We start from the raw sequence: 21614 nt of genomic DNA on the forward strand, positions 1-21614 counted from the left end.
TAAAATGTGCAAATAATAGTAGAAAGAATCCATAACAATACAAACAGGCTAGAAAAGGCATTAAACCTTAAAATCGAAATGACAGCTAACAACAGTAGGCAAGATAGTGTCGTTTCGTTACAGGTTACATTAAAGAAGGAAAAAAAAAATAAGATTAAATGTTATGAATTCAAAAAACCATGAAATCTAGAACATCACAAAATTCACGGCCTGAAAACTGTTTAAAGCATAGACAAACAGGTTGACAAAACATAACAGCTAGAAAAGAATGTGGGAAGCGGCTGGGAATCCTATGAAGGGATGGTTACTTTTGCGTGGGGAAAGAAACGTTGACGGTAATCACTCTCAAGTTGGTCATTTAATAACTAACAAAACCAAAATAAAGGGCTGAACAAAATCAAAACAAAACAAGAATAACGAAATAAACTCATTTACAAATGAAGGTAAATTTACAGATATGTGTTACAAGCGATGGTAATTTCAAAACACATTTAAGAAAGGAATATAGATTTTTTAAACGGGAAAATAGAAAGCAGAAAATGAAATTCAGTTATAAGATGGAAGTTAATGGTGCTCTCAAATTAGTGCACTACATTACCAAGCTAAGAAGAACGAACGAAATAAGAAAAACTCGCCACAGAGGCATAATTAACTTCCGTCCATAGGATTAATTGGCTTAAGTCGAGGGATGCAGATTTACCGGAGGTGATCCCAAAAATACAAAAGATTTTTGCTTAGGTGCAAAGCTAAGTCATTTTGATTATTGAATGGTGAATGTGGAAATTCGAGGGTAAACTCCTACGCAAAAGGAAAATTTACATTTAAATAAGTTAAAATCTGAACAACAAGAAAGGATAGTGCTTATCCCGAGGCCGGCATCCCATCATGGGACGAACGCAAAAGCGTGTCCGCCCTGTAGGCTGGTCAGTAGCAAATGACACGGTAGTGCCGGAAATGGTGCAACCCACGGGTAACCAATCAGGCAATCGATTTACTTCCAACATTCACATTCACCAATAAAAAACACTTTTATTTAAGCCAATGAAATGTTTTTACAGTTTTGATGATGCAAGTTCAAGAAGTTTCCTTATGTGACACTAATTTTGTCACCAAAAAACGGCACGTGTAAGTACACACTGCCTCAGAATTTAGATACCTAATTTTAAAACACACAGCTACATGATAATTTAAACACAAAGGGCCGATTGCAGAAATGGCATTTAGACGATGTCTACGGTTAAACAATGCCTAAGTATGGCTGCCGCATTGCAGAGACGTTATTTATCACTTAGACACTGTCTAAAACCGATGTTCAACCGGTCATGTTTAAACACTGCCGAGAGCACTGTTTAACCTCAAATGACAGGAGTGAATTCACAATCAGAGGTTATGTACCATGAAATATGTAATTTGTATTATCATGTTGAGACGATTCCAGGAAGAAAGGTTAGTCTGACCTTGTGGGTCGCCCGCTGCTAAATCGCAGCAATTCGTTTGACATGCACGGGGAGATAATCATAAAATTAGGTTTCGCTTTACGAGAGACTTGTTTCTTGAGACTGACAAAGTGACAGTCCGGTAACTGTCAACTTGAATAAATTCTTGGCAATCAATATATTTTATTATATATATGGGGTAATTTCCATGGAATTATAGGTCACTTCGACTACATACATATCACAATTACGTGTCCCGATCGTCTGAGGGCTGTCACATACATCAACTGGGAGAGATTCACTTATATTTACTGCCAAGTAAACACACATAATAGTGAAAACTAAAAAGTAGGTTGTATGGGATTTTTATATATATAATCTCATAGGTTTTCGGCAACTATCAGACAGGAAAAGGCAAGTGGTGGTGATTATCATTTAAAGAGGACTGGGCAAGAAGAGCCGTGGCCATAATAACAGCCCTAGTATTTGCCTGGTGTAAAGATAGGGAAACTATGGAAAACAATCTTCACGGCTGCCGATGATGCGTTTCAAATCTACGATCTCCAGAATGCAAGCTATATCTATATGGCCCGTACAACACACTCGGTTACACATTACTATTGCTTCATCTTCTCTTCGTTGAAGCTACTGTATTTATGAGTAAATTACACTCACTGTAACAACGCTATAATGAAAGCGTAAGCTACACTTCCCCGTACGGTGGCGTGCCGCTTTAGTGTCGATAATATTATGAGCTTTAATTTGCACCCAAAGCGATACTCTTATCTGTGGGCAAGTCATGCTCAGCCATATTTGAGTAATGTGTAGGAAGACAAACAGCCGACTGGCGTTCGGCGCGTGCACCGACGAATTTCATTGGTTGCGACAAGCAAAGAGTTGCATGAAAGATACTTCTGTCTCCATTTTCAAACCAAAATTGAAACTTTAAGGGATGTCTAGTTAAACATCGACTGAACATTGTTTATGCAATGGAAGATCGTGAATGATTTAGACATTGTTTAGGTAGACGATGTCTAAGGCTTAAAACTAGTCATCGTTTCTGCAATTGGCCCAAAATTTCTTCATACTTAATTCTTGCAATTTCAATATGTTCACATGTCCAAAAATCTAATTCTTCCAAAACAAATGTCTTATAAAAATCATTTTTAAACTGTTACCAAATTTTTGTGGAGCAGAGAGGTGAGTTGTATTTCTTTTCTAACTTAGAGTTTACACTTTGCTAAGCAAATAAAACTCAGGTACAGAACTAGCTCATGAGTTTAGATAACAATGTTAGGAAAATCAGAATAATCAACTAGTAACCAATTAACCAGGGGCAAAAGATCTTTCTAGGTCGATGCCCCGAACATATAGCATTTAAAAAAAAACAACCAGCTGAGCTTGAAGCTCCCTAATTATAAGTTTTACATGAGCGCTACTGCTCCTTTCGACCTACAATCAAGGAAACGGATCTCCCAATTTTTACATCAGTGGAAGAGCTTCTTTGCTCTACTTTAGGAGTGTATTTTTGAAAATTAACACTTTCCAGGCCTATCAAAGGGACAACGTACATTTGACAAAATTAAACAGTATTCACTGTCTTAACTGCTCAACAGTCTGATATCCTTAACATGAAATGAATGAAAAAGGGTTTAACAGGGTTAACAAGTACCCATTCTAGATGGACTTTGGTAAAAACAAAAGGTTAAAGTTAGTGGCCGAGCCTCAAAATGAAATACTGAAAACTCTATTTGGGCTTCTGGCCCGACATTACAGGGGCTAAGCCTATACTACGGAGGTGACTGAATGGAGAAAAATATTTAAGTTACAGAAATTACTAGATAGATTTTAAAGGTTACAGAATCATAGCACCTCAATGTCAAGTTGAGAGGGAATACAAGAGGGTACCTCACTCTCTATTCCCTGATTTTTGTTAAATTCTTTCGACTTGTTTGAAATTTACATTTAAAGTTTGAAATTTACATTTGTGAAAATAAGAATTTATATTACTAAAAAATTGAACCTTCCTCTCGAGCTAGCTTTGCAAGACAGTCACATGCTAAGCAGAATCTGCCATTACCTTGAGCTGGTGGACCTCCCGAAGATGGATGAGGCAGTCCCCGCCTCCGTTACAAACACACTGTAGACACACTGGAGCGAAATGTCACAACTTTGATAGTGGAGAAGAAGATTCCAGAAATCTCTGGGCCAAGGCCCTGACACACCCCCAATTTTCATTGGATAATCAAATAAATATCAAAATTTTATCATTGTTGAATAAATAAATGTACAAAATTCGTTATTGGTAGAAAAATAAGGTTGGCAGGAAGAGATAGAAGTGTTGATAATTTTCGAACATTAAAAATAATCAATAAACAATTCAGTTTAGGAAACCTTCACATACAAAATTACTTTTAAAATTAATAGTTCATCTTCACCCCAGAGAGCACATCATAAGTTGATAGTAGCAACATCTGTCGAGAAAAGTTCAAACTATCTCCAAAATGAGTTTTTGATTTCCTGATCTAGATGGCCTTGTACAAAGCACTAGTCGTGAAGGAAGATGACTCTCTCGATGAGACGTACTGGCCATTTCCCCTGATTGCTTGACGCAATCGTGTCAGGAGCTTGCAGTTTCGGTGAGGGGTCACTGTATGCCCTCTTTCCAAACCTCCACGAGTATGGCACCCGCGCTGTCCCAGAACACTGTGACCATCACCTTCCCGGCAGATGGCATAATCTTAAAGTCCTTTGTCTTTGGAGAGAAGGTGTGTTTCGACTCCATTGTTGGCCGATTACTGCTGGGTATGTAGTGGTGGATCCATGTTTCATCACCCGTGACATTGCAGTGATTAAAACTGTTCCCTTCCGTGGAGAACTGTTCCAAAAGTTGCAGATTTGTCCCCAGGTGCTTCTTCTTGTGTTGGTTGAACGGATTTCGAAGAACTCATCGGGAACCAACTTTCCAGTACTGCAGAATATCGCAAGCAATGTGACGAACCCTTCCAGAAGGCATTTCCAATTCTACTGTCATATGCCATAATGTGATCCTCCTTGTTGTCCTGAATCAGCTCCTCCTTGCGAGCTGTGTTCAAATCTGTTGATGCTATGCTAAGTCGGTCACCTTTTCTCTACCAGCCGCAAACTTTTGACACCATTCTGCAACATGCTGACGAGACATTACAGTCTCTCTGTAAACCTCTACCAGCTGCCAGTGAATTTCAGCTGCAGTTACATGTTTTGCTCACAGAAATTGAATAACTGAGCGGATTTCTTAGTGAGACCAGTTTTCCAAACAAGTCGCCATTTGTGTCCTACAACTAACACTGTAGGTGGTGAGTGGCTGAAACTCTGCACAGTTGCCAACCACATGTATTAGAACTACACTACTAATTTCTCTATAACAGATGAAACTCCAGGAATATTGGCCCTATAACCTTTTTTTGATCATTCCTCGCATATGAAATTTTACCTTTGATTTGTGTGCCTTGAATACTTTGGATTTACAATCTGCCTCATATTTCTCTTTAAGAGAAGCACCAGTCATAGGTGCTCTCTGCGTAGTTTCTGTACTCTGAACTTAGAAAATACCCAATATTCCTACAAAAGTATTCTTGCCTACTGGCACCTCTGTATGTCCAGTGGCCTACCTAAAATTTGCTATGTAATAAATTATGCTTACATTCTGTCGCAAGTGTGATAACAGGTATAACTTGAAAACAATATTCTCTCACGCATGGGTTAATAATACAGATATCGGGCTCGAATAATAATAATAATTATTATTTTACAATTATTATTATTATTATTATTATTATTATTATTATTATTGCTTGTATGTATAGCTATGAAGTGTTTACATCCATTTAGTATTAGTATTATTTACGTAGTTAAGTTATATGTACGTACGTACTTACGATATGATCGTGCTGTTTTTGAGGTTATGTCACGTCTACTGTCATATGCCATAATGTGATCCTCCTTGTTGTCCTGAATCAGCTCCTCCTTGCGAGCTGTGTTCACATCTATTGATGCTATGCTAAGTCGGTCACCTTTTCTCTACCAGCCGCAAACACTGTATGTAGACATTTATATCAGTTAATGTAAATACCTGTAAATTAATATTATTCTTACCTGTATATATCAATTGTAATCCGTTATTGTGAAAAACACTGTAACTTCCAGAATGGTAATAAGGCACTACAGGGTGTCCGAAAAGTCCCCGTACCCCTAGTTTTATACGTTTCATATTATAGTGGAGTACTTACATATAAAAACTATGAATCCAGGGAATCTGTACGTGCGCCATCATGCCTTACACAGAGTTCTATCCGTCTCAAGTCGTCATTGACATCTTGTGGAGCATCTCAAGAGTTATGGAACGAAAGGCTTCCTCCACACTTTGACGCAATTCTTCATTAGTCATGTACCGATGTTGAGCCACATGGGACTTGATTGTTCCCCATAATGAGTTGTCTGGCGTGGTAAGGTCCGGGCTTCGTGATGGCCATTTCAACAGGGCTGGAGATGTTGGTGAGCCATGGCCAATCCAGCGGCCTTGAAATTGTTCATCAAGGAACCCGCGCAGCTGAATAGCAAAATGTGCTGGAGCCCCATCCTGCTGTAACCACACATGACCCATGATTCCCTTGTCTTTAAGCTGAGGTATTAACCAAGATTGTAACATACGCAAATAAGATCTTCCATTCACATACCCATAAAAAAGCACGGTCAGCACAAGTGACGTGATGATATCCCGGCCCATACCATAACATGAGCAGGGTTCCTTTCCAACCCTTGCACATAATGAGGATTTTCCTAGACCAGAAAACCGCATTCCTCCTATGTGAACTGCGATATATCGCACATTCATCAGAAAATAACAATCCTGAGCTAGACACGGCAGTTGGAAATTGTGCCAACAAAGCACGGCAGGCTGCAACTCGTTGCTCCATGTCATTGTCAGATAATTCATTCACATGCGTCAGCCTAAATCCTTTCATTTTCAAATCTCTTTTAATGTGATCGTGCATTGTTGACTGTGGTATTTGAAGTTCAGCTGCTCTTTTGCGAATGGATTTCAATGGAGACTGATCAATTGATTGAGCAACGGTGGCACACGTTTCTTCCCACGTCTTCTTACGTCCACTATGCGGCCTGTCTTTGACACTGCCTGAAGCAAACGCACATTTCTCCCAATATGGCAGAGTATCTTTACAAGGCGGGGGTTTGCCAAAGCGATCTTTAAATGCACTCTTTATCAGTGTCATTGTTTGCCCCGCATGTGCTCGTTCGTGCACCCACACACATGGCACTAATCGCTCCTCAACAGTGTAGCTGTGTCCGCTCACATCCGCCATGAATTAACAACTGAAATGAAACTGACAACAACGCTAGCAGCAGGGATACCAATACCAATAAAACAACTATTGAATTCCCCAATTATACAAACTCAATTGTCCATGCCATAATATAACAAAGTAATAATATGAAACGTATGAAACTAGGGGTACCCTCGGACACCCTGTAGAACGTTTGAGAATATTCTATACATTGTAATCTATGTGTTACGCACTCTAGAAAAATAATCAAGAAGGTAGCTTTTTCTGTAATCAATCTTTCTGGAGACCTGGCCAGGATGTATATAAAGAGACGATCTTGACAGTGAAGTCAATTATTGTATGGAAGTTGAGTTATGGTGTGACAGGGTTATATCTGTTGATAAATATTGAGGACATCAATTCCTTCATTGTCTATGCTCACAATATGTACAGAAGGCAGCAAAAACCATTGACGAGACTAAATTTCATTCTGAAGCTCCAGCAGCAACTTGGTGAACCATAGCAACGTGAGCATCTTCAAATTCCCAGGCTGAGTGGTAAACTAAAATCTTCAGTCTTGGGGTTCTTAGGAGAAAAAGGAAAAGCCATTGTCGACTTTGGAAATCAAGAACGACCAAGGAAGATGTGCCACTACTGTGGATGGCGTAAAAAGAAGGATGACCACTGCTTACTGTGCATGCAGGAAGGCCATTTGCAAAGAGCATCAAAGGAAGATCTGCCTTGATTGTACTAGCTAAAGTGCTGACATTTTCTGTGACTAGGATATTAATTTTTCCCAGGAACGTCACGTGGACGAAGTGGTATGTTAACATAACTCTGAAAATCTTCAGAACATTCAATTAATGAACAATTTTGAGTGATGTTCCTTCAGTGTTTAAGATTATCTTGTGTTGTTAGTATTATTATTATTATTATTATTATTATTATTATTATTATTATTATTATTATTATTATTATTATTATTATTATTATTATTATTATTATTATTATTATTATTATTATTATTATTATTATTATTATTATTATTATTATTATTATTATTATTATTATTATTATTATTATTATTATTATTATTATTATTATTATTATTATTATTATTATTATTATTATTATTATTATTATTATTATTATTATTATTATTATTATTATTATTATTATTATTATTATTATTATTATTATTATTATTATTATTATTATTATTATTATTATTATTATTATTATTATTATTATTATTATTATTATTATTATTATTATTATTATTATTATTATTATTATTATTATTATTATTATTATTATTATTATTATTATTATTATTATTATTATTATTATTATTATTATTATTATTATTATTATTATTATTATTATTATTATTATTATTATTATTATTATTATTATTATTATTATTATTATTATTATTATTATTATTATTATTATTATTATTATTATTATATCCTCTGTTACATAAAAAGAAGTCATCACCGTACACGTGTCTGATTGTGTGCACCTTCATAGAGGGCATAGAAGTTGCTAGGAAACAACTGGGGATGAATGTGTAGAGATTATTTTGTTGTTTTTGTTTGAGTCATCAGTCCATAGACTGGTTTGGTGCAGCTCTCCATGCCACCGTATCCTGTGCTAACCTTTTCATTTCTACGTAACTATTGCATCGTACATCTGCTCTAATCTGCTTGTCATATTCATACCTTGGTCTACCCCTACTGTTCTGTTATTTTATATTATTATCATCATTATTGATTGTTTTAAGAAACAGATTGATGAATATTGAATGTACTATGTACTATATTAACCACAGACCATAATGATAATCCGTAACTGAACACCCTAAAACTATTGCCATAACAAATAATTAGCATCCCCAAAACTGACTTTCAACCTATTAGGTCGTGTTACGTACATTTAGTACGTGTTGAAGAGATGTTAAGTACAGAACAAAAATGGCCAACCAGACACCAGTGGGATCCGAACCCACAACCTCCTCCTTCAGATAAGGTGACTGTACAAATATTGAGAATTATAGGCCCACCAGTTTACTATCTACCTTTTACAAACTGCTGACAATAATAATAATAATAATAATAATAATAATAATAATAATAATAATAATAATAATAATAATAATAATAATAATAATAATTCTGCAGAAATCATGACTTGATCTCATAGTCAACATACTTCAAGAGAAGACCAAATGACCTTAAAACTTGGATCCCACTGGGGTCCGGTTGGCCATTTTTGTTCTGTACTTAACATCTCTTCAACACGTACTAAATGTACGTATACGACTTAATAGGTTGAAAGTCGGTTTCGATAACAAATTGTTTAAAAAAAATAACATTATATTTGTATCTAGTAAGGAAAATACCTTGTAAGACATTTGAATATGTAACGCAATGCTAATTATTTGTTATGGCAATAGTTTTAGGGTGTTCAGTTACGGATTATCATTATGGTCTGTGGTTAATATAGTACATAAACAACATTTGCATGGGATATGATGTTTTAAATATTTCCTCAGGAAAATATTTCCAGTAGTATAACTAATTTTCAAAACAAGATGAAATTCTAACTTTTGTAGTGATTTTTTCAAAATATTTATTTTATTAGTAGAAAGTTGGCTTAGTTATCATTGTATAGCTTTGTAAATAACCAAGAATAACTGAAATTAAAGATGATATTAAAAAAATAATATATTACTTTGTACACTAGAAAGCAAGGAGATATTTCTTAGCAGCTCGTAGAATTTACGTATGCTAGTAATGAGTGCTATCATAGCAACGCTACAGTTCTAGGGTTAAGGTGGTTTGGACCACTGGCTATGTCATTTGATTTATTAATAATAATAATAATAATAATAATAATAATAATAATAATAATAATAATAATAATAATAATAATTAGAATTTAATTTACTATATTTACTCCCATATGAAATACCCTTTTTCTACTTTTAAGACAAGGAATTGGAGGTCTCATAATATTTCTAAGATCACTAAAAAGTTAAACAGTAAATAATCCATAAACATATAACATAGTTCAGAATACATTATAAGACAATTAATTTATTATTAAATTTGAGTTAAAAGATGCTATTATGAACCACTACATATCAATCTGTTGAGTGATGAATCTGCTGTACTCCTGGACAGGGGTAACCACGCAACATACAAATAAGTTAGTTGGTGCCTGGAATAGAAAAAAACTTGAGTTACTTCATGTTTTAAAATTATAATAATTCTTTACCTAGTAAATAAACTGTTTTAACTATTGTTACAATCATTTGTAATCACTGTTGTCGCTGTTAAAAGCCACTGAAAATAATGGTAACTTGAGAATCTTGCATTCCATCTTGTCAGAAGGAAAGATGGTAATCCACAAAATTAGGAGTGAATGAGCTGAAGATTTTTCAGACAAGGCCAAGGTCACAGGGATTATCAAAAACTTTTCAGCCAGTCAAGTCAAGCCCCATACAAGCTGGAAGAGTTAGAACACACAGTCCAGAATCCTAGATCGAGGAGCTACAGGCTGTTGATGGGTCAGAACTGCAAAAAAAGTAAATCAACTGAAAAATTGCAAGGAATCAGGGAAGGATAAGATTACAAGCAAAATGCTAAAAGTTGGAGGAGGAACTTCAGAGAGAACACTTCTGGTAATCCTAACAACTGTCTCATAGAAGAAACATACTCCTGACTCAGATTGCAGAGGTCCTCCTCCTCTTCAGATAAGGTTACTGTACAAATATTGAAAATTATAGGCCCACCAGTTTACTATCCATCTTTTACAAACTGCTGACCAAAATAATAATAATTCTGCAGAAATCATGATGTGTGGTAACTGAATCAGTTTGTATGGATAAGAATTACCACAGGAAAATCTACAATGTGAAAGACCACAGAAGGACAGATATCGGATCCTATCATCATATATATAAAAATGAATGAATGTTCGTATTCTATAGACTCAAAAACTACTGCCCCGATTTTGCTGAAAATTTCATACATTGTTCTTATTGCTCCTGAGAGGGTTATGGAAGTGGTTTAACATGTTAAGCCCTCACCATTCTCTAGGTTTAGGCCCTTTGGCACCTCATTACCCCGGCTCTAGAAATTGGCTGAAAAAGTGACCCGCCGTAATTATGGCGACATTAAATTAAGGATTCTAGATTATCGAAAAAGACCAATATTAGTGTCGATCCATAGTTTTTAGGGTCACTTAGATGAACTTTGACAAAATTATAATTGGAATAATAATCTAAACTTATGGACCGGTATGTAAAATAACATGTCCTGACTGACCGATCGACCGACCATCGCCGAGCCAAAACTACTGGACAGAACGGAATGGAATTTTGGGGATAAATTTATATATTAAGAGTATAGGTTATCACTAAGGGAGGATATTCTGTTGCTAAGGGGGTGAAAAGGGGGGGGATGAATTCTTTCAATGAGCATATCTGTATCTCAAAAACTTAAAAGTTTACTGACGTAAAATTTGGTATTTAGAATTTCCTTTAAAAATAAAGAAACACATATTTTTTTTTATTTATGGAAAATCCCATTAAGGGGAGTGAAAAAAGGGGGAAAAGGGGTTGAATATCTTATATGAGGATACTTATATCTTAAAAAAAAGCCTATTTTGGAGACATGAAAATTGGTATTTCAAATCCCCTTTAAAAAAAAAAAAACATGTATATCTTTGTTTTCGGAAAATCTACTTAAGGGGGGGAAGGTGAAAATAAGTAAAGGAGTTGATTCTCTTTATGGGATAATGTGAAAGTTGTTATTTTGAATCTCCTTTAAAAATAAAGAAACGCGTATTAGTTTTCAGAAAGTCCACTTAAGGAGGTGAGGGGTGGAAAGAAGTGAAGTTGAATTTCTTTTATGAGGATATTTATATCTCAAAAGCTGAAGATGTTACAGACGTGAAAACTGTTTATTGGCATCTCCTTTAAAAATAAAGAATCAAGTATTTTTTTATTTTTATTTTTAGAAAATCCACTTTAAAGGTGAAAATAATTGAAAAAGCCAGTGAATACGGACCAAAACATGAGTATTGAAATATACAATGAAGTCAAATAAATATTAAAATTTATTTATTCCACCTATTCAATACATAAATAGAGATTTTAATTAAGAAATTAAATCTTGAATAAAATAATTTTAAAAATTTTAATTTTAATAATTTTAATTTCAATAATTTTAAATAATTTTATTCAAGATTTAATTTCTTAATTAAAATCTCTATTTATATATTGAATTGGTGGAATAAATACATTTTAATATTTATTAGACCTATCCCTGCCGACAATAACCTCAGCATTCAATGTTTGCAACAGTGTTTTGCGGTTTGTCTGAGACAGGGTCGTTTAAGGAAGCAGGAAATCATGAAAGACGTACCTGCCCTGTTCGGATACCAGACGTGAAGGAAAATGTGATTAACACTGTGGAGGGCGACTGCTGTGTCAGTACCAGGCAGTTGGCCCACCAGTACAGGGAAAGCCAGACGACCATGTGGAACATTTTCCATGACAATTGTTACTACCCTTATCACTTACAGCATGTGCAGGGCTTACTAGCGACAGACTTTCTTTTATCACTGGTTTATTCACCAGGCAACCACGATTCCGGGATTTGTGGATCCATCCTATTCACAAATGAGGCCACCTTTACGTGGAGTGGTATCTTCAACTTTCATAACAGTCATCTGTGAGGTGGTATGCAGAACCCCTATGGTTTGGTGCCAGCGAATCTTCAGCAGCGGTTCAGTCGGAATGTGTGGGCTGGAATAATTGGTGACTGTGTTTGGGGACCGGTCTTCCTTCCATGTCGCCTAACAGGCCAGAACTATTGACGTTTTTTGCGGGTGACTTTGCCTCCCCTGCTGGAAGACGTACCATTGATGATTCTCAGGGTTATGTGGCTGCTACATGAACATCACCGTGAACATCCGGAATCCGGACGCATCTCAGTCGTGTCTTCCCTGATCGATGGATCGGATGAGGAGGTCCAGTTGCATGGCCTACTCGTTCACTAGATCTCAACCAGTGTGATTTCTAGTTATGGGGCCATCTCAAAAATATCGTGTATGCAGAGCCCATTCCAGATAAGGAGACACTGGAGCAGCGTATTAATGCTGCCTTTGACACTGTTCGGATGCAGTCTGGCCAATGTGAACATGTGAGATAGAGCATGCTACGGCGCGTGGAGGTACATGGGAACCATTTTCAGCACATACTGTAACTGTGGCTGCATGGTACAGCGCATATTAGACCGCCGTCTCTGTAACAAGGGATGATTGAATAAATGGTTCCTTACAAACCAACCCTGCATTTCCAGACATACGTTCATTAGACTTTTTCTGTTCCGTATCCTTTCCTCAATCCATCCGTAGAGTTTGTACACGGTGGAAAAAAATCGCCCTGTAGAGGAATTTCCCTATTTCCCTATTTTCCTATATCAAAGGATTAACACCAGAATCAGTAAGAAAACTAGATGACTACCTCTAGCTTTCTTCAAAAAAAGAAAAGTACCCTTTTAGTACATTGACACTGAAAGCTGGACAAGAACTAGCTAGCTATTTCAAAACCCAAAATAGAAACCTAGGCTAAGCTAATGAAAGAGATAGATATGTGTGGAAGGAGCCAACAGGCTTGGAAACTCCTCAGACGTCTTAGTAACGACCCTACTAAGACTCCGTTACATTCCAACATGAAAATATTGTTATGTGTTGGCGGGGTAAATAAATAAGACAGAACCTGGTAGCGTCCTCTTCCAAGATTTATTAACTAAGCACTAAAACTACACATTTACACACACACGATTGCCGAGCTCACACCTTACACAAGTACACAGAACACAAACTTGCACAGTTTGCGCTCTTCCTCTCTCTTAGTTTCTCCTGTTTTATCTACGATGACACACTCATATACACACATACAGTCTTTGATCACTTACACTATACTCGCTCACCTGCTCATTCATGCTCGTTAGTACTGTTACAGTCTGCAGTCCACACGTCAGTCTCACAGCTTGGAATAGTATCCGCTGATCACTCAGTCCGTCGAACTCCACTCACAGCCCCATGTCAGCACCCATTGTTGTCCTCCACACTGCACAGGACAGACCATGTCCTCCAGCAACAGGTCCAATACACTCACACGCATAACGACAGGCACACAGAAATGAGTCCTCGACTCTAACAGACAGATACTCCAACGGACTGACACCTTAGCTCAGGCTGTCACTGCACTCTTCACTAACTCACTGAGTCCACACATTGGACTCACTACACCAGCTGAGCTACACCAACTAACTCAACCCTGTAGGTCACGCCTGACTTAAATACCTGGGCCCACACCATCTGGATGCTTCCAGAAGGGACACACCTTCCGGAGTCTTCCCGAAGACGAATACTCTCTGCATGCTGTCCAGATTCTTCCATAACGCTGGAGGCCTCCAATGAGTGAGCACAATGATCCAGATAGCAGCGGTGGGGGCACTGACCAACCCGCAAGCGGCTGTCCTCCACCCGGTGACAGGAGCAGGGAGAGGGTGGGCCTTCCTTGGTAATGAACTTGTGTTATGGAGCTGGTCAGCTTGTGCTACTTCCCATGGTTATACATTGGCATTGTGGATGCAGTGGCTCACCATGCCACAATATGTAATTAGTCCACCGTGATCAATACAATAAATGTTCAGTAAAAACGCATTAAAGATACATGCTTTTGCGCTATTGGGCCGTCTTCAGCCTTGATAAAGAAATATAAAGTTTATAGAATACTATAAAAAAAAAAATCACACTTTAGGTCCACATTAATATATTAATCTTGAAATGTTGTGTATCCCGTTGAAACAGGGCTCTCACCCACTGGACATGTTGGTTAAGGCCAAAGCTACTCTCCCAACTGGAGTTCTGCCATGTGCACAGTGACAGATAATTTACCTGCCCAGTATTAGATAATTATCATTGTGAGACTTCCATAAAATAAAAGTATTGATTTTGTTGTAACCATTCAGGAGAGATAATATTACCAGAAAAATATTTCATTAATAATTATATAGTACTGTATTCTAATTTTCTATAGATCTGTTTGCTTTACTTTAATTAGTTGTTTGAAACTTTTCTGTGATGTTTCAGGTACAGAAGCAGAATAGAATTCAGAGGAGGGGGGCTTCCTTTGCATTAACAGCCATCACTGCCTATTTTGGCAAACAATTACCAGAAAAGCTACCTAAATTATGGGAAGTTATGATTGGACGCCTTAAAGAAACCGTCGATCCTTCCAATTTTGGTATGTTTTTGTATATATATTTCAGAGAATATGAATTGCATGTTATAATGGTGTAATATTGTTAACCAGATTAACATTGATTCATTCTAGTAATCCGTCTCAAATTAATTTCTTATTTGTACTCTAATAATGGTAGTCCAGTAAAATTGTCCTGAATGTAGGAGTGAGCTGTGCAAGAGATTGGGTAGTTTTGATTTTTTGGTATGTTGTTAGTGTTGAGCCTGTAATGCAAAATCTAAGTTTTTGACCATGGGGTACCACTGCGTGCCCCTTGGCATTGAAAATACATCAACATTTTTTACGTTTTCACTTGTTTCTCGAAATATCGTAAACGATTGGTCTAACAACAAAATCATTCAATCGAATTTAAAGTAGAGTAAATTTGCTTAAGTTTGAGCCCAAATTCAGCTCTATAGCATATGTAGTGACAGATACAGGCTTTCAAACATTTGTGTTTTTAACCTTTCAGGTGGCACATTCCTTTTGAGTAGCTACTATAGCCTACTGCTTTTCATGAGAGTTTAATCCTGATGTAAACAAATAGGTGGAGCCCCTTGCCTTTGGACGTGGACATAAACGTAGTTGATTAGAGAAGCAAACTCATTCGACAGTATGTGAGCTTGAAGAAAAGTACTACGTCTCAATTTTATTTTAGTTTGGAAGAGTATGTAATCAAATTAAAATATGGTTGTCCTGTAAACCGGTATATACATATGCTTCTTTTATAAAATAGTGATTAAATATCGAGAAATGAAGACACAAGGCGTGGTGTAATACGGGAAGTCTTCTCGTACTGGGGAAAAGTCCCAATCTGTACAGCATGGAGATAAGGTTGTTTCATCTTCCAGCAGTCAGTGAGTCGGTATTCTTAGTGAGAGAAATGCAACAAGAGGTAGGACCATCGCGTGTAGTGAAGCACAAAAAAGGAAAACCGCTCAGAAGTGATCATAGGCAGTGCTTTGTGAATGTGTTCAATAAACTAAGTGAACAGAATCCAGGTTTAGACGTTTATTCAGAAGTTCAGATCTTCACACTGTTGCCCTATGCGATGCGCAGCACTGTACGTCCGAACACGAGACATTGACAGGGTGGAGGTAGGTACTACATGCTCAGCAAATCACAACTCTTTCTTTGGCAGAGGCGTGGACATACCACGTTTACATCAGAATTAAACTCTTGTGAAAAGACATATAACACAGTGGCACATTTTCCATAAGGTACTGGGAAGTAACATAAAGTGAGATACTTTTGTGTAGTATAGTATTTTTATCAGGTTCAAAAAGTACAGAATATGTATTAAGCTGTCAAAAATTATCTCAGTACGAAGGGCAAGACGTCTAGCACGCTGAGGAAAGCAACAGGAACTTTCGGCGAGATACTTTTAAGTAGTCTGGTATTTTCATCAGGTTTAAAAAACGAAAGTCTCACTATCAAGCTATTAAAATTATTACAGTGCCAAGGGCCAAGGAAAGGGAATCTGTCTCAGTGAGGAAAGCAGTGGGAAACAACTTTTGATCCACATGGTTCATTTTTCAGAGAGTCATCAAACTGGGTGTCTTTTACTATATACACCAATAAATTCCACATGTAACCAGACATAGATTCACACAGTTCAAATGATTTGATACCGAATCTTGAGCGCTTAGACGGTATGAAAACTTTCCAAGACAAACGTCCCTTCCACAACATAAGAGACTCGTCTACAGACACATCGCTTTCGGGTGTGTACACACTTCGGATTCTGCTATTCAAGTGGTCCAGAATAATGGTCCAATTTGTAGAGTTCCTTCGGACCGCATGTGGCTTCATCATATGCTTCATTATCGACAAGTGTAAAAATTTGAGATGAAATCTTCTTTCAGAGAACAGATCCAAAATTATTGGGGTCTCTAATATCCATCTACGAGAAAAGTAGCTCTTGTTGTCAGGCAACTGATGAATGCCTTGCAAGAGAAAGAATGCTCTTTGTTTAGAATGATTGCTCTTTTTTCCAGCATTTTCTCTATTTGGCCGAATACACTATCAACAGGTAAATAGCTGTGTCCTGGTACAGGAAATATTAATTCAAGAGTTTTGGAATGTGGTGCAGTACTAAACACATCACAACCATAGAACAATTTTTATTATGTCCTCCACATCTATCTGAGACTAGCCTGACAGTGTGTATGTTGGAAGGGAAATCAGTATTTTGCAGCCGATGGCATACAGCTGATACAATCTCATTTGATGATTTGGGGCGTTCAATTTCTGTCCGAACATACATAAACACGTTAGTGGGATCAAGTTTATTTTTAGAAGATCCCTCTACAACGGTGAAATTGTAAATATAATAATAAGTAATAACATGCTTGGTCAGGAATTTTCGGCAGAGAGGTAAAATGTTTTTACGAAAGGGTCATTATCTGTTAATACCGTATATCATAAAGGTAGTTAGTTCACAAGGTGTGGACACGTTTCTGGCACATTAAATTTGTTTTTGCTTCAGCATCATTTTCTTTTTTAATCTTCTCATCTAGCTGTAGACAAACTGAACACACGTGTAGCAGGGCTCCCAAATCCAATGTTATAACGTATGTTGAAAATATGCCGGAAGAAACAATGTCCTACTTTCATTGTTGGATCAGCTCTCTCATTGTACACGTGCCACAGTTTCTTAATGTTGAAATCAGATGACTAATAAAGGCGCCCACCTGATTTTGATGTGCAGTAATGACCAACATTGCATTTCAAAGACTCAATGAAAGCTTTGACTTCGGCACGCTTTATGTCGTTTTTGGTTGATACTCTTTTCGCTGGGAAGTTTTGCAGAAATTGTATATTCGTTAACAATACGTGTCACACGATCCTTAGCCACGCCAAGAACGCCACGAAATGTATTTCTACACACACAAATGGATTTTCCTAGATGCGATTGTACTTGGTAATTTATAGAAACCAAACGCGGTTTTATTGTTGGATCATATTTGTGCCGTTTAGGTGTTACACCCTCACAGTGTTTTAATATAAACTGGTCTTGAAGTATCTTATTCTTGTGTTCATAAAACCTGTGATGGAACACTTTAATGTCTTTCATTGTCAGCAATCTGCGTTGGAATGAAGACGACTTCATAGTACCTCCATGTTTTCAGGACGGGTATTTTGGAAGCGCTGCTGGTGCATAACTCTACAAACTAAATTTACTTTATTAATATCAGGTGGAAGCATGAGAAGAATTAAAATTTCAAGCAGGGGATGTAGGAATAGTGATTGATATTGTAATAAAATGATAATAGCCTTTACACCGCTGTGGAGTAGTGGTTAGCTCACACGTCAAGAGAATCATTAACTTGCGCATTGTAGCTTACCTTCTTAACTTTGTTTTCTCTCGCTTCCAGTTGTCACAGTTTCTTGTTCTCTTCCTTCCTCTTCCAGCGATTGGAGGAGTAACATTCCATTATTCTTATATTCAGACGCACAATAGGGACTCACTGCTGAAAGCTGAAGAGTTACTATTTTAGCGTGCCAAGGATCACCTGTTGAGTCACGTGATGTGATCATGGCTATTTTCATTGGCTGTGTGGAAATGTCGGTGATTGCTCCTCATCGTCACATGGAAATGTCGGAGTTTGCATCTAAACATAGATTTCAGCATACAGAATTATACAGAAATTGTCGACATTTTCATCTCACCAATACTCTAAATGCTGTATTTTTCAATAGGGAGGTTATGTTCATGTGGTTACTTCGGTTTGGACCGAAAGTGGAAATGTCAGGGTTTGCATCTATATGCCTCAAATTTAAATTCTGCAAATCTTTTTTCCATTGACTTTGCTATAAAGTTGTTGCTTAGGTACATTTTGCATTTTGACAGAAATTAAGGTAATTTTTAGTGTTTGGCATGCATTTGTCTCCGTTTATTTTAGATGTTAAGTAATGATGGAATTTATGTACCACAGTACGCATACTGTTTATTTGTAGTGCCTCATTATTTATAGGATGTTATTTTTTATTTTCCTTACAGATTCTTCCTTATTATTAAATAACAAATTCAAATTCTGCAGATCTTTCTTCCATTGACTTTGTTATAAAGTTGTTGGCTAGCTACATTCTGCATTTTGACAGAAATTAACATAATTTTTAGTGTTTGGCATGCATTTGTCTCCATTTATTTTAGGTGTTAGGTAATGATGGAATTTAATAACATGGTACACATACTGTTTATTTGTAGTGCCTCGTTATTTATAAAATGTTATTTATTATTTTCCTTACAGATTCTTCCTTATTATTAAATAATGACGGTGCTGCTGAAGAGCTTGTTTCCAATTTACTTGTATTAGAAGTAACTAGTCCAGTGATACATAAGGAAATACTACCTCAGGTACTGTAATTATTTAAAAATTCCACTTATTTTGAATGCAGTCTATTTAATAACAAAAAGGAAAAAGAATGTTTCTTTCACTTCATGAGTCAATTCTCACTAATTTAGGGTTGACCGGGCAAGTTGGCCGTGCGGGTAGAGGCGCACGGCTGTGAGCTTGCATGCAGGAGATAGTAGGTTCGAATCCCACTGTCGGCAGCCCTGAAAATGGTTTTCTTTTATTTCCCATTTTCACACACCAGGCCATGGCCACTTCCTTCCAACTCCTAGGCCTTTCCTATCCCATCGTCGCCATAAGACCTATCTGTGTCGGTGCAACGTAAAACCACTAGAAAAAAAATTAGGGTTGAAAAGAATTAATATCAAAATTATTAGCTCTAGTTTCTGTGATATTCAATATGTGGAAGTATTTTATTTAATGGATTGAGAGGAAATGATAAATTTTAATTACATATGCCAATTGAAATTTGAATTTTTTAAATGGTAGTAACATTCTAAGAGTTGTAAATTGATGGAAGAATACCTACCAGGCATTTGGATCTGGAGAGAAACATGTGGTGGCTTTGTGAGATTGTTGTCTTTGTGCTTGCGTCTTATAAGCAAGTTCCAGAGCATCCCTACACAGAAACCAGCAGTAATCTGCAAGCATTGCTTCATTCCAGCTGCCTTGATATCTTAGTTCCATTACAGAAATATCCTGATGGAACCTTTCTCCATGTTCATAACTGACAGCTCCATAACTAGGAGGGACGAAGTCTAGGTGGGAGTGGAGAAAATGTATTTTAAGTGACATGTTGCATCTGAGTCAGTATTATTTCAGAAGTACTGTCACCAACTGAGTGTAATGTTCATCTCTTGTGTTGCCTAAAAATCCATGAATAACTTCCTTGAAGGCTACCCAAGCTTCCTTTTCTTTCACCTCCACAGCACGTTCAAACTCAGGATCTTTTATAAGTTGACGAATTTGTGGCCCAACAAAAATACCTTCCTTAACTTTTGCATCACTTAATGGAGGAAACTTGTCTTTTATGTACTTAAAGGCCTATCCTTCTTGGTTCATACCTTTGACAAAAGTTTTCAACGAACCAAGCTTTATATGTAGGGGTGGAAGAAGAATTTCTTTTGGGTCCATGAGAGACTCGGCAACGACATTTTTCTCACTTGAGTTAAGATTTTTTGCAGGCCAGTCTGCTTTAATATAACGTGATTTTCTATCCCTAATGTTCCACATACATAAAAAGTAGCAGTATTTAGTGTACCCCAGTTTAATTCCTAAGAGTACAGCTATCACTTTTAGATTGCCACATATTTTCCACTTGTGTTCAACGTATTTGATTGCACTGAGGAGGGCTGTCAAGTTTGCATAAATCTCCTTCATGTGAACTGCATGACCAAGAGGAATAGATGGAAGGCGGTTTCCATTGTGAAGTAATACAGCTTTCAAACTAAGCTTGGAGGCATTTATGAATAGTCTCCATTCAGTTCGATCATTATTCAAACTTTTCATCAAACTATTAATGTTGCAGTAAAAAACAAGATTGTTTTTCTTTTGAAAGCAGTTCCGTCTGATGTTGTCTGTAGTGTGGGACCTTGACATCATGTTAGAGAAGATAACATTGCTGTTAATCTTGACCCTAGAAGTTCTGCCCTCTTCTCTGACAAGTGGAGGTCTCAAATGAGATCACTCAATTCCGCTTGACTCAGTTTGTGCGGTTTATCATTTTTTCCTCAAAATTGGGCCATGGGATGTGTAAGGATTGTTGGATTCCTCTTCTTCTACACTGTCTTCATTTTCTATTTCCAGCTGATAATTTTGAGGTGGAGTAGGTTCTGGTGAACTGTGGAATAGGTCGAATAGCAGATCGAAGATACGGATATTCAGATTCTCTTTTCTTCATTGTCAACCCTGCCTTTATTGGTGGAGTCAAGCAGAAATAGCAGTCATCTGTATGGTTTGTAGGCTCTCACCAATTAAAAATAGGAGAGGATTTCCACCAATCAATACTTATTTATTGTACACATTAAACTACAGGACCGGTTTCGACCTCATATTCAAGGTCATCTTCAGCTGAACCATATATACATATTAATATAATGAAGCTTTGATTAAGATTGTGGTGTTGAAGGAATGCCATATGATGATGATGTACATTTAGTTACATACAAATGGG

The 21614-nt window shown here is 36.9% G+C and overlaps 1 protein-coding gene across 3 annotated transcripts in view; it reads left to right on the forward strand.

Annotated features, from left to right (window-relative positions):
- Hel89B (histone acetyltransferase 1) overlaps positions 1–21614 on the forward strand; it is a 570925-nt gene that overhangs the window by 311446 nt on the left and 237865 nt on the right. For all 3 annotated transcript variants that reach the window (XM_067150030.2, XM_067150029.2, XM_067150032.2), the window contains exons 20-21: positions 14933–15086; positions 19337–19443. In XM_067150030.2, coding sequence (XP_067006131.2) covers positions 14933–15086; positions 19337–19443 — 261 coding nt within the window. The remainder of the gene's footprint in view (positions 1–14932; positions 15087–19336; positions 19444–21614) is intronic.

Source organism: Anabrus simplex, chromosome 6 (genome assembly GCF_040414725.1).
Source record: "Anabrus simplex isolate iqAnaSimp1 chromosome 6, ASM4041472v1, whole genome shotgun sequence".
NCBI classification, from domain to species: Eukaryota; Metazoa; Arthropoda; class Insecta; order Orthoptera; family Tettigoniidae; genus Anabrus; species Anabrus simplex.